Source organism: Salminus brasiliensis, chromosome 8 (assembly GCF_030463535.1).
Source record: "Salminus brasiliensis chromosome 8, fSalBra1.hap2, whole genome shotgun sequence".
NCBI lineage: Eukaryota > Metazoa > Chordata > Actinopteri > Characiformes > Bryconidae > Salminus > Salminus brasiliensis.
The window spans coordinates 16,843,468-16,855,962 of record NC_132885.1 but is presented as its reverse complement, the minus strand read 5'-3'; the positions used below and the strand labels follow the sequence as shown (position 1 = coordinate 16,855,962).

Here is a 12,495-nt window from a genome sequence, read left to right as displayed (position 1 = left end):
TTCAAGCTTAGACAATAGGTCTAATTTCGAAAGGCAGGCAGTTTTGTGGTTGTGGCAGTTGAGTGCTAGGTTAAGGGTGCCTGAGTTTAGAGAGAGGCTCTCCATACGAGAGGCCTCTCACATGCCCCAGTGATTAAAATAGAGTAGTACTCCTCCTCTCCAGAGAGGATGATTAAAACAATCACCTTTAATTAAAGTTCATATTCACAGAAAAAATGTTTTGCAGTCCCAGATGATGGTTCTGAAGCTTTGGGAAGCATCCCTCAGGCCTGTCTCAGAGACTGGGGCTCAATTCAGCAACTGGACAGTACAGTCAAAGATGCTCAGCACTGCTATGAGGAAGCCAATTTGGAACTGCATTCACTGGAAGATTGGTTGCTTTACAGCTCTGATGCATACGAATTGCTCAGTGGCAAGCATGTTTTCCATGTTCTATGTTTTCTAAACGAATGGTGAGGTTTTCCGTTAACAGCGTTCACATCCTTATGAAATATGCATTGCCTAGAAAGGTAGCAAGATCTTGGAAATTCGGAATTCAGTATTTGGACCCTCGCAAGGTGGCGGGCATCCCTTAAATCCCATTAGGCTGCCCTGCCTTTAAGATTCTCTCAAGACTACACAAGTACAGTGCAGACAAAAGACTGCAGAAAGGACACTGAATCTGAATGGTACAAATCAAGGACTCTAATCAGCATGTGTGTCAACCCAAGCCGCGAGCAGCCATGTCTGTGTGTGTAGCATAGCAGTGCTCAGTGCCCTCTCTTTCTGTACTGCACCACCCGCTGACCTTCAGAGAGCGGACCCCTTACTGCCTCCGCGGCTCACGGCAAATCACTCAATCAGAGAGAAAGAGAGAGAGAAATTGAAAGAGTGAAAAAGTGTGAGAGAGAGAGACATTTCTCGTCCTCTCTCTTTCTGAGTGGCAGGGACGAGAGGCGTGAAAGCCTCCCAATGTCACCCAATGCGTTTTGTTATGTGCCGGCATGCTGAAGGAGAGAGAAGACAGGGGAAAGCGAAAGAGTTGATGAAATGATTACAGAGTGGCGGCGGGGACGGTGGAAGGAGAGGTGGAGGGGGATGTCGGTGTGGTGTTGTCTGTAGATATCGGCCCTGTTAAACACACTTTGATGATGCCATGGAGAGAGTCCTTACGTCCTTACACTTTAACAAGAGAGAGGGAGAATGGAGAGAAAAGCGGGGGAGCGAGAGACAGAGAGAATGGGAGTATAAATACGGTTATGTACATGTGTTTCAGAATAACAGTACTCTCTTAAAAATGAAGGTTCTTTGAGAGATGCCATAGAATAACCACTTTTGGTTCCATAAAGAAGCATGTTAGCAATAGAGAGGAGTGTGAAGAATCTTTAAACTGGTAAAGAACCATGACCTCAAGTGAGGATTTACTCAAGATCCTTAAAAGGTTCTTCACACTCACAATCATCACTATTACGAACACACTACCTTATGGAACCAACAGTGGTTCTTCTATGGCATCCCTCAAAGAACCATTTGAAGCGCTTGTTATTTTTAAGAGTGTTGTTGGTTGTGAAGGACCTGAGTTGACTTCTAGAAGAAGCAATTCTTGCCTGGAAGAGAAACTAATTTTAAAAATTCAGACGAGATTTTCTTCGAGGGATTCTTGCCACTGCTGGTAGACCCGTATGACCATATGCTTACATACACTTGCAAATTCAGCTACTTCGGTCACTCCATGGCGTTCAGCACGTCCAAATACATTCACTCTTTTCTACCAATCATCAATATCTGCTTTGCGACCCATTTTCCACACCCCACAGGTATTTACATCAGCACCATTTGCAGGAGCCTGACGTTACTACCTCCTTAAACACACCAGACAATTTTTGCCTGGGAGCCTTTTTGCAGGTTGTTGTTGTTCCAAGTTGTTGTGTGCTGAGTTGTAATTTAGTTTGACGTAATGTGAATCTGGTGGTTGTTCTCATCATCATGAAATTTAGACACAATGTACGAACCAATAGAAATGCTCCAAAATTATGAGGTATAAACTCTTTTTAAATAGATTCTATTGAATATTCAAAAGATTTCTTCCTTCTCCTGTAAAATTGTCATTTTATATCAGATATCAGACATCACCTATATCCCATTATATCCCATTTCCATCACACAAAAACAGGCGTAAAAGGTTAAGATTAACTACAGTCAGTAAAGTGTCTGATGTGATTCTCTCATCTATATTTCATTAAATTAACTGTACTGGATCAATATGTCCTTTCAGAACTCACAAATAGCTGGAACAGAGGCTACCTTCACCCTAACAAAAAGCCTGGTAATGCATGCAAAGCTAGTCTGAGAGTGCTATCTGAACAACTTTGAACGCACCAGTGCGCACGCATGCACATCCACCCCCCCCCAAGCAATTACTGCCCCCACACCCCCACCCTCCGACATGTGCTTGACATGAGGACCTGAGATCACTACAAGCCAAACAGTGAATGGAGCTTTTTGAAGACACGCACAGAGTTCCACATAAAAGCTACGAGCTGCAATTACATACATGTTGACATGCTTCACATGCATTAGCAAGGCACGGCACACTTCTTCATATCATCCTTCAATCTTCTTACAATTTCCTGTTCTGCTGCTCCCACTCCCTCACTCTTTCTATACTGCTCTCTTTCACATCACAGACCCCCCCCCCAACCTATGCTAAATGCTAATTGGCAAGAGAGACCCTGCCGTTCAGTAAGGCAGGGGTAGGGTAAGGGTAAAAAGACTGTGTGTGCGCGTGTGTGCGTGTATGAGGGAGAGTTTAATCTTTCCTTGGCTTCTTATGTTTCCCGAGGCCCCGCAATTTTCCCCTAGCTTTCATCTCTGTGCTCGCTTAAGTCAGATCATTTCCAAAGCAAGTTCACTCACACACACACACACACACAGATCCCAGTTCATCTGATCAGAGAGGTTTATTGCCCCATAGCCAGGCCAGACATAGTAGCCCCATGCTGCACTTCTGACTGGCATATATGTCAGCACATGCTAAAAAGGTAGGAGGAGTACTAGGTAGGAGTCTGATTTTAGCTATAAAAATAGTATAGAATAATGAAGTAATCTCATTAGCAGTTTAAATCATTTCATAGAATAAGTGAAGAAAAGTTACAGTTTCTGTGAGATTACAACCTAAAACATAAAGCACATTAAAAATGGAAAAGTATTGGGACACCTGCACATGCACTGTTTCTTCTAAAAATCAAGTTTATTTAAAAAGAAAATGTTTATCCTGCTTTTGTTGGAGTAACTGCATTCAGCGACAAAAGTGTTAGTGAGGTCAGCATGTTGGATGACGACTACCCCAACTAATCCCAACAGTATTGAATGGAGCATCATCATTCCAGACTCCAGCTCCATAGCTCACCGCTCTAGCCCACACATGGCATTAGGCATGGTGCCAACAGGCTAATATTTAACTGCTCCGAAGAGTCCTATTATATTGGCAATACTTTTCTACAGGGACTAGACATCTGTGTCAGCAATGAAAGCAACTTAAAGCAGCTAAATGCATTCAATAGACGGGGCGTCCACAAACCTTTGGACATATGTCGGATTTCGTAGGTGTGGCATGATATCACTTTTCCACGTCTGATCCCAATACAGTAACCTTGACCATCTGCCTTGTTTTTGTTGTGATTTGTGCATCATGTGTGTACATTACACTAATCTTGTTTGAAGACTAGAACATCAGAATTAAATCTTTAACCATGTATTTAAATTATTTTTAACGCTGGGTACGATTTTTTCTTTATGTAGATTGCCGATAAAGTGATTCTGGCCTGTATACTGAATTGGCGCACCCATAGTATTTTCTTTGTAAAGGCACTGTGGAAAGGCACAGGAAATGTAAGTAGCTGGACAAAGTCACAATATAGAAGGTAGAAAGGGCAAAAAACACAAGAGCGAGCAGTTCACAGACTAGATCTGATGGGGTGTGATGGACCAGAATAGAAATGTAACAGCAACTACGTCTATTGCTACTGTGCAGTGTGGGAATAAACGTGTGTTCTAGAAATCAAAGTACAGCACAGTGATGTGAACAGCAAGGGCAGATGTGCTAAAAGCATTTGCATGGCCAGCACTCACCCTCTTTCTGCTCGCTCATGGTGGGCGTCTGAGTCTCCTTGGTGTAGGACACCACCTCTTTGGGCGGAAAGTCCACATGGGTCACCTTTGCCATGCCCAGCTTCACCGGGCCACGCCTGGCAGGGAGTGAACACACACACACAAACACACTGCCTCACTTGTTCTTGTATTCCATCAGCAACACAGAAGGCTGTAGAGCATATTTGATCACAAAGCAGTACAAAATGTCTTAATCTGAGATTATCAATCATAACAGCACCAAGAGCTTATATTTAATTAATAAATATAATTATTTACAACTTTTTGTAGTACATAATGTTTTTGTATCAAATTTTAACCCTCTCAATTTGATAGTGCCAATTAACCCACCCCTTTATAATTCCCCCAGCACAAGCAATGCTTCTGACACTAGGAGATTGAGGACTAGCACATGTCTTCAATACATGCAAAGTCAGCCACCTCCTCTTTCCTTTTTTTTGTAGTTGAATTTTTTTTAATTTGCCAATTAACCCACCCGTTTGTTGCTGTCACTAGCAATGCTCCTGACACTAGAAGGGTAAGGACTTAACCGATACTCGCAAAACCACCTCTTTTCGAACTGCCACCAAAGCGGCATCACTGGGCAGCTGACATGCTCAGAGGAAAGCGTCAGGTCCCCAGTTCCACCACACCAGTTAACAGACGCAAGTGCCCTCCAACATTGCTTTTAGAGTGATGATGGGAGAGAGCGCCATCTACCCACCTGGAAAGAGCATGGCCAATTGTGCTCTCTTGGACTGATGGCAGGGCGGCATGACTCGGGATTACCCTGAGCCACAGTGGGACTTGCAGCCCGGATTTGTTCTTTTTCACCAGTACTTCTCTGCTGGTATCAGTCAAAAACTACTTTGAATTTTAAATTACACACTGTGCTTCTCAATAACATGGCACAATGAAAAAAAGAGAAGGAACAGAGAAAGCAGAAGAAGAGGCAGAGGATGCAGTACCCCAGCTCAGAGTGAAGCAGTATTGTAGAAGGATCAGAGTCCCAGTGGAGAGTCCTGTTAGTGTCACAGCAACAGGCCAACGTTAGAGTGAGAGAGAATATGAAAAGTGGTTATTAGAGATTATTAGCATGGTTAGAAGAAGTTTTCACACTGATCATTAACGAGCACTGTCTACAGCAGTTAAGGGGCACAGACTAAATCTTTACGTCAACTTAACAGGAGGTTACGATGATGCATTACATTAGCTACATCAAAAACACTCAGTGTCACAAGCTATTAGTCACATGTACAAAGACTTGGACATGTATCATAATGTGTGTAACCACTGAAAGCAGAGCAGATTTCCCTGTTACAAAACGGGTCTGTGTGTGAATCATGACTGACAGGGGAAGGCTCATTCCGCCACTCCCACAGAGCTGATGCCGGAGACGACATGTCTACTGGCCAGCCGCGTCACCCGCCCCACCATGACTAACATGTGAGTAGAAGCTCTCTCTATGAGTGTGTATATATGTGTGTGTGTGTGTGGCAGTGTGCCCCAGGAGGCTGTACATGAAGCCTTGTGGATGTGTGAGTGTGTATATGTGGTTAGAAAAATGACCTCCATGTGTGTAGGAAGCGGTGGTGCAGCAGAGGGAAATGAGTGGACACGGAGGGCCTCAGGCGGGAAACTGCCCCCTCCAGGGCTGCAATTCGCATAGATGTGTGTATGTGTGGGGTTAGAGTTTCCACCAGAGTCCAAAACTCCAATCAGGGGTTAAACAGTCCCCCAGGCAGCTCACAACCAATCAGATTTCGTGTTCAGTTAGGCCTACTTAAACTAAAAATGGCACTTACTAACAGAACATTAACATGCTTTAATCTGTTAAATACATAGGATTTATTTCAGTACACGTTTGCATATTTATATTCTTTCATTTAAATATGCATACATTATGCATGCAGAACTAAATCATAAACACAGTCTTATCAGAATATTATGACCACCACTGGAATGAACTCTTCCCATCTATTCAGCTTCATTTACCATATAAGAGCACTATGTAGTTCTATACATACTTTGTTACCCTACTTTCACCCTGTTCTTTGCTGGTCAGGACCCCACTGGACCACCACAAAGCAGCTATTATTGGGGTGGTAGATCATTCTCAGCACTGCAATGATCTTTTTTTTTTTTTTTTTAACACTGTGTCCACTCACTGTCCCTTTTATTAGACACCCACACCTAGTTGGTCCACCTTGTAGATGTAAAGTCAGAGACAGAAGCTCATCTGTTGCTGCACAGTTTGTGTTGGTCATGCTCTAGTCATTCATCAGTAGTCACAGGATGCTGCTGACAGGACAGTTTGCTGGATATTTCTGGTTGGTGGACTATTTTCAGTCCAGAAGTGATGCTAAGGCATTCAAAAACTCCAGCAACACTGCTGTGTCTGATCCACCTGTACCAGCGCAACTAACATACTAACAAGCTAGCACCATACCAGTGTCACTGCAGTGTTGAGAATGATCTACCACCCAAACAATACCTGCTCTGTAATGACAATGTAGGTTAAGATCCAGGGAAGACAAGGATCCAGGCTTTTTTCTGTCCTGGCACCGAAGTGGTGGAAAGAACTTCCCCTAGAGTGTCCGAACGGCACAGAGTATTGTGGTCTCCATACTGGTTTTTGTGCTTAGTAGTATCTAAAATAAGGTATTTTTGGATCCTAGCCAATACAAACTAGCTAAGGATATTTAAAGTAAACAGTGAAGAACTTTTGTAAGTCGCTCTGGATAAGAGCGTCTGCTAAATGCCTTAAATGTAAATGTGCTGAATACAAAAGAACAGGGTGAACTGAGGCCATTGCAGTATGTAAGTATAGAACTACAAAGTGCTCCTTTTGTAGTTCATCCCAAATCAGGGGTGGTCATCATATTCTAATATGACTGTGTGTGTATATTTATATCGGTTTAGATCAGGATTCATGTGAAAAACTAAACATTCTCATTTCACAGCCAAAAATAGACAAATGTCTAATAGAACTATAACAACAACTGAGGTCATACTTATAATGAAGGTGAAAAACACAAGAGAAGACATGAAACTATATCGTTGACCTGACTGGCATATTTACTCTTCACACTAGGGGTTTTCCTACGTGGCATAAGTTATTTCTGAGGTACAGGCAAAAAAAAAAAAAAAGCAGCAGCTAATAATGTGGAAGTGCAAGGAGAAACTTACTACAAGTTGAAACCTGTACACAAAACCACACACAAAGCCTTTAAACAACGTAAACATTTCGCCTTTGGTGCACAGACAGACTGTCTGTCGCTCATGCAATCCCACAATCATGAAGCTCCTCAGTGCTAACAATTACAGATCAGAGTAGAGAAGAAAAGAAAGGAAAGGAAAAGAGGGGAGAGAGTGGGAGAGAGATATGATGGGGGTGATACCTGGGTCCCGTGGCGCCATCGCCTGAGTCCTGGCTACCAGCCTCACTCGGGCTGCCCAAAGATTTCGCAGTGGGAGACATGGGTGCAGAAACTGAAAGACATGAAATAATTCAGAAAAGCACAATGACTGCCACAATCAATCACAGCAGCTCATATACAGATAGAAAGGCACTATTTTAGAAAAATAAAATGGGAAAGAAAGATGCTATTTGTTGCTGACTTAAGTACAACGCTTCATCCCCCCTATTGTCGTCAGCCTTCCCAAAATGAATTACAAAATACATATCTTAATGATATGCAAGAAACGTTTCTAATTTGATTCATTCATTTAACCTCGCATCTAACCAGACAAATCTTTCATTTCTACGTAACGCTGACAGCCGGGTAAGCACCAGAAGACACAGGTTTCCGTACTGGATCGATATCAGCAGAAAATGCTGGATCAAATATCTGGAATACTGTGACAAATTTAGTCTGAAACAGCCAACTGTATGTTTCTTTGCAATTTTAGCATGATAGCCATGACAGAAAGTGGGATTTGTGCCATCTCTAACTGAAATACATGAAGAAGGGTATGGGAATATGCAGTTGATTTCAGTGCTGGAGAGTTAAAGCAATTACATTTGCAGATATCAAATATTACTAAACATGCATCATTCACTGCATCGTGTATCCAATGTAAAAGTCCTTAAGTGAGCTGGAACAAATTACTCACATCAATTAATAACTTTTATTAAATTATATCTTAATCATCAGTATACCACCTGCTTCGAATGCTGATGTGTGTCAAAAAAAAAACCCTAACCCACACACTTAAGCTTATCCTAGAGCCATTCTGCCCCCTTGTGTTCACTGCGTTTACTGCACCCAATATTTAATAAATGCCCTCATTTAATTGAAAATACTACCACTCACTGACACACGTGCAAGTAGGTACACAGGCAGTTTCTGCCCATATGAAATCTGTGACTGAATGTTGATGATGATGATGAATCTTTAGGATTTTTAGGAAACACTACATTAAAAAAAAATGCTAAATGCTTTGCAGTGTCAGCAAACATCCTAAAGGAATATTGGGAAGTCCTCAATCCCAGACTCAAATCCATATGGGGTACATTTAGTACATAAAAAATACACCATAGACTAAGACGTTGAGCAGGGTTCTAGCTTTAATAGTGGCCAGAGTGGGGAAGAGTAAAGTAAAGGCAGCGATATAAAGTGCAATCTTACCCACTGGGACATCAGGTGTGATTCCCATGCTCTGCAGCAGCGCCTCTGCTTCTCTCCTCTTCTTCTCCAGGTCAGAGTCATCCTGCAGTGTCACGGGTTCCTTCAGCTGCTCAGCCTAAACCAAAGACAAATAAAATCACAATTTCTTACTTTACTTTTACTGAAAAATATCTTTACCTGGAGAAACCAAAGGGTTAACGCAATTAATGCAATTCAATTTTGCCATTGGTATGGTTTGCTGATGGAGACAAAACCATTCCATAGTGTGTGTTTTAGCAGTAACAAATGAGATCACTGAGAATATTTGCTCCAAACATATCTGAATCACTCAACTAAATATTAGACTAAATAGCCTAGCATTTAATTGTATATATAAGGAGTCTCTGATCACTCACACTGTTGATACAAGACATGGTAGATCCAAATTCTGACCCTACCTTCTGACTGCCTCAGCTGAAATCGAGATTTCTCAGACCAGGCTATATTTTTCCAGTCTTTAACTGTCCAGTTTTGGTAAGCCTGTACCCACTACAGCCTCAGCTTTCTGTTCTTGGCTGACACAAGTGGAACCTGATTCAGTTCCACCTTAAAGTTGGACGCGTTGTGCAATTGTAAATGCTTTTCTTTTTACAACAATTGTACAGAGTGGTTATCAGAGTAACAGCAGATTTCCTGTCAACTCATTCCAGTCTGGCCATTCTCCCTTGATCTTTTTTTTAGATTTTCTCTTTGTAAACATTAGACTGTTGTGCTGAAACCTCCAGGAGTTCAGCAGTTGTAGAAATACTCAAACAAGCCTGTCCGATAGAAACAATTACAAACCGGATTCCAAAAAAGTTGGGACACTAAACAAATTGTGAATAAAAACTGAATGCAATGATGTGGAGATGGCAAATGTTAATATTTTATTCGTAATAGAACATAGATGACAGATCAAAAGTTTAATCTGAGTAAATGCAACATTTTAAAGGAGAAATATGTTGATTAAAAATTTCATGGCGTCAACAAATACCAAAAAAGTTGGGACAAGGCCATTTTTACCACTGTGTGGCATCCCCCCTTTCTTCTTACAACACTCAACAGACGTCTGGGTACAGAGGAGACCAGTTTCTCAAGTTTAGAAATAGGAATGCTCTCCCATTCATGTCTAATACAGGCCTCTAACTGTTCAATTGTCTTGGGCCTTCTTTGTTGCACCTTCCTCTTTATGATGCGCCAAATGTTCTCTATAGGTGAAAGATCTGGACTGCAGGCTGGCCATTTCAGTACCCGGATCCTTCTCCTACGTAGCCATGATGTTGTGATTGCTGCAGAATGTGGTCTGGCATTATCTTGTTGAAAAATGCAGGGTCTTCCCTGAAAGAGATGACGTCTAGATGGGAGCATATGTTGTTCTAGAACCTGAACATAATTCTCTGCATTAATGGTGCCTTTCCAGACATGCAAGCTGCCCATGCCACAAGCACTCATGCAACCCCATACCATCAGTGATGCAGGCTTCTGAACGGAGCGTTGATAACAACTTGGGTTATCCTTGTCCTCTCTGGTCCAGATGACATGGCGTCCCAGTGTTCCATAAACAACTTCAAATCGTGACTCATCTGACCACAGAACAGTTTTCCATTTTGCCACACTCCATTTTAAAAGACCCTTGGCCCAGTGCAAACGTCTGAGCTTGTGGAGCTTGCTTAGAAATGGCTTCCTCTTTGCACTGTAGAGTTTCAGCTGGCAACGGCGGATGGCACGGTGGATTGTGTTCACTGACAATGATTTCTGGAAGTATTCCTGAGCCCATTCTGTTATTTCCTTGACAGTGGCATTCCTGTTTGAGGTGCAGACGTTTAAGGGCCCGGAGATCACGAGCATCCAGTAGAGTTTTACGGCCTTGACCCTTACACACAGCGATTGTTCCAGGTTCTGTGAATCTTTTGATGATGTTAAGCACGATTGATGATGATAACTTAAAAGTCTTTGCTATTTTACGCTGGGTAACACCATTCTGGTATTGCTGCACTATCTTTCTGCGCAACAATGGTGGAATTGGTGATCCTCTTACCATCTTGGCTTCAGAGAGACACTGACACTCTGAGAAGCTCTTTTTATACCCAATCATGTTGTCAATTGACCTAATTAGTGTTAATTGGTCTTTCAGCTGTTCGTTATATGCTCAATTTCCTTATTGCCACTTGTCCCAACTTTTTTGGGATTTGTTGACGCCATGAAATTTTGAATCAACATATTTCTCCTTTAAATTTTACATTTACTCAGATTAAACTTTTGGTCATCTGTCATCTATGTTCTATTACGAATAAAATATTGACATTTGCCATCTCCACATCATTACATTCAGTTTTTATTCACAATTTGTTTAGTGTCCCAACTTTTTTGGAATCTGGTTTGTACATAATACACAAAATATATAAGATCACAGCGATTCCCCATTCTCCCCAACGTTACATGAAGCTGCTGGTCCGTATCTAAATGATTTTATGCACTGAACTGCTGTCAATGACTGATTAGCTAGTTGCATAACTGCATAGCTGTAGCTAATAAATTACCCACTGAATGTATATGATCTAGACAAGGTTTTACCTCTTTCTTCTTGCGCTCCTCTTCCTTTCTCTTCTTTTCTTCTCTGATTTGTGCAAGGCGCTGTTTCTTCCGCTCTAACTCAGCCTTCAACTCACTCTTATCCGACATGATGCTGCAGAACAGGAAAGAGTCAGAAATTGATAAATATATAAATATAAATAATATAAAATATAAATGCTCATCAAAATGTCATACAATGATTCCTGCAGCTATTATCTGTAAAATAGGTCAGGCTGTTACAGTGAACCTACTCCATCCTGTACCATTCACACAGTAATATAATACATAAACTCAATATTAACTTTAAATATAGATTTCATTAGACTACAAAGACCCTTACTGAAATGACCAAAAGTCTTTTATGTATTTTGAAATTGAATTTGTTGAATGAAATTGAATGAATTTATAAATAAATAAAATGAATAAATTCATTCTGTATTTAGTAGTTTTCTGTTTTGAGTGTTCTGTCCTAATATTTGATTCATTGTTTGAAACAAGAAGCATCCTAAATAATTATTTATTATAATCTGCAGCCAAATGGGGTTTATTGTAGTGACACTTTTGAACAGTAGTGTACAAGAAAATTTAAAAAACAGTTGTGTGTTTTGACAGATCTATCTGAACCTCTGTCTGTACAACAGGTCATGACTAGCGTTGCTGCAGCTTTTCTAATGACTTCCAACGGAACACCAAACAACAGTCAAAGATTATGAATCAAGCAAGGAGTAGCACATGATCTGGCCAAAGCACTCAAGCTGCTTATTCTTCTCCAGATCTTTCAGACAAGGACTTGCTAAAGGGCCCAATCATATTCACAAAGACACTGTACAGACAACAGTGAGAGCGAGCTCCAGCAGTCATCTAGTCTGGACACTTTACTTTTGTCTTGAATACCTTCTTCTTGTGCTCACACTCATGAGAAAAGAAATCAAGTGGAGGACTTCAAGAGTTGCCTTTGTTTCACAGCACAGAGCTTTTCTCTCATTACCTGCAAACAGCACCTGACTTTTACAAAAGCCTGAAGGAAGCACTTAAGAACAGCTCTTAATCACCCTAGAAATGAAGTTCTCCAGGTTCTGCAGTATTAGCTTCATGAGGCAGAGAAAAATGTAATACCTTCAGCATAAATACAAAGGCATGTGTT

General features: G+C 41.3%; 1 protein-coding gene across 4 annotated transcripts in view; it reads right to left on the bottom strand.

Annotated features, from left to right (window-relative positions):
• dync1i2a (dynein, cytoplasmic 1, intermediate chain 2a) overlaps positions 1-12,495 on the bottom strand; it is a 28,314-nt gene that overhangs the window by 14,291 nt on the left and 1,528 nt on the right. For 2 of the 4 annotated variants that reach the window (XM_072685845.1, XM_072685846.1), the window contains exons 2-6: positions 11,352-11,463; positions 8,760-8,874; positions 7,530-7,620; positions 5,097-5,150; positions 4,111-4,226 (exon numbers count right to left, since the gene is read on the bottom strand). In XM_072685845.1, coding sequence (XP_072541946.1) covers positions 4,111-4,226; positions 5,097-5,150; positions 7,530-7,620; positions 8,760-8,874; positions 11,352-11,459 — 484 coding nt within the window. In that variant the 5' untranslated portion in view covers positions 11,460-11,463. The remainder of the gene's footprint in view (positions 1-4,110; positions 4,227-5,096; positions 5,151-7,529; positions 7,621-8,759; positions 8,875-11,351; positions 11,464-12,495) is intronic. The other 2 variants (XM_072685847.1, XM_072685848.1) reach the window with 1 other exon arrangement.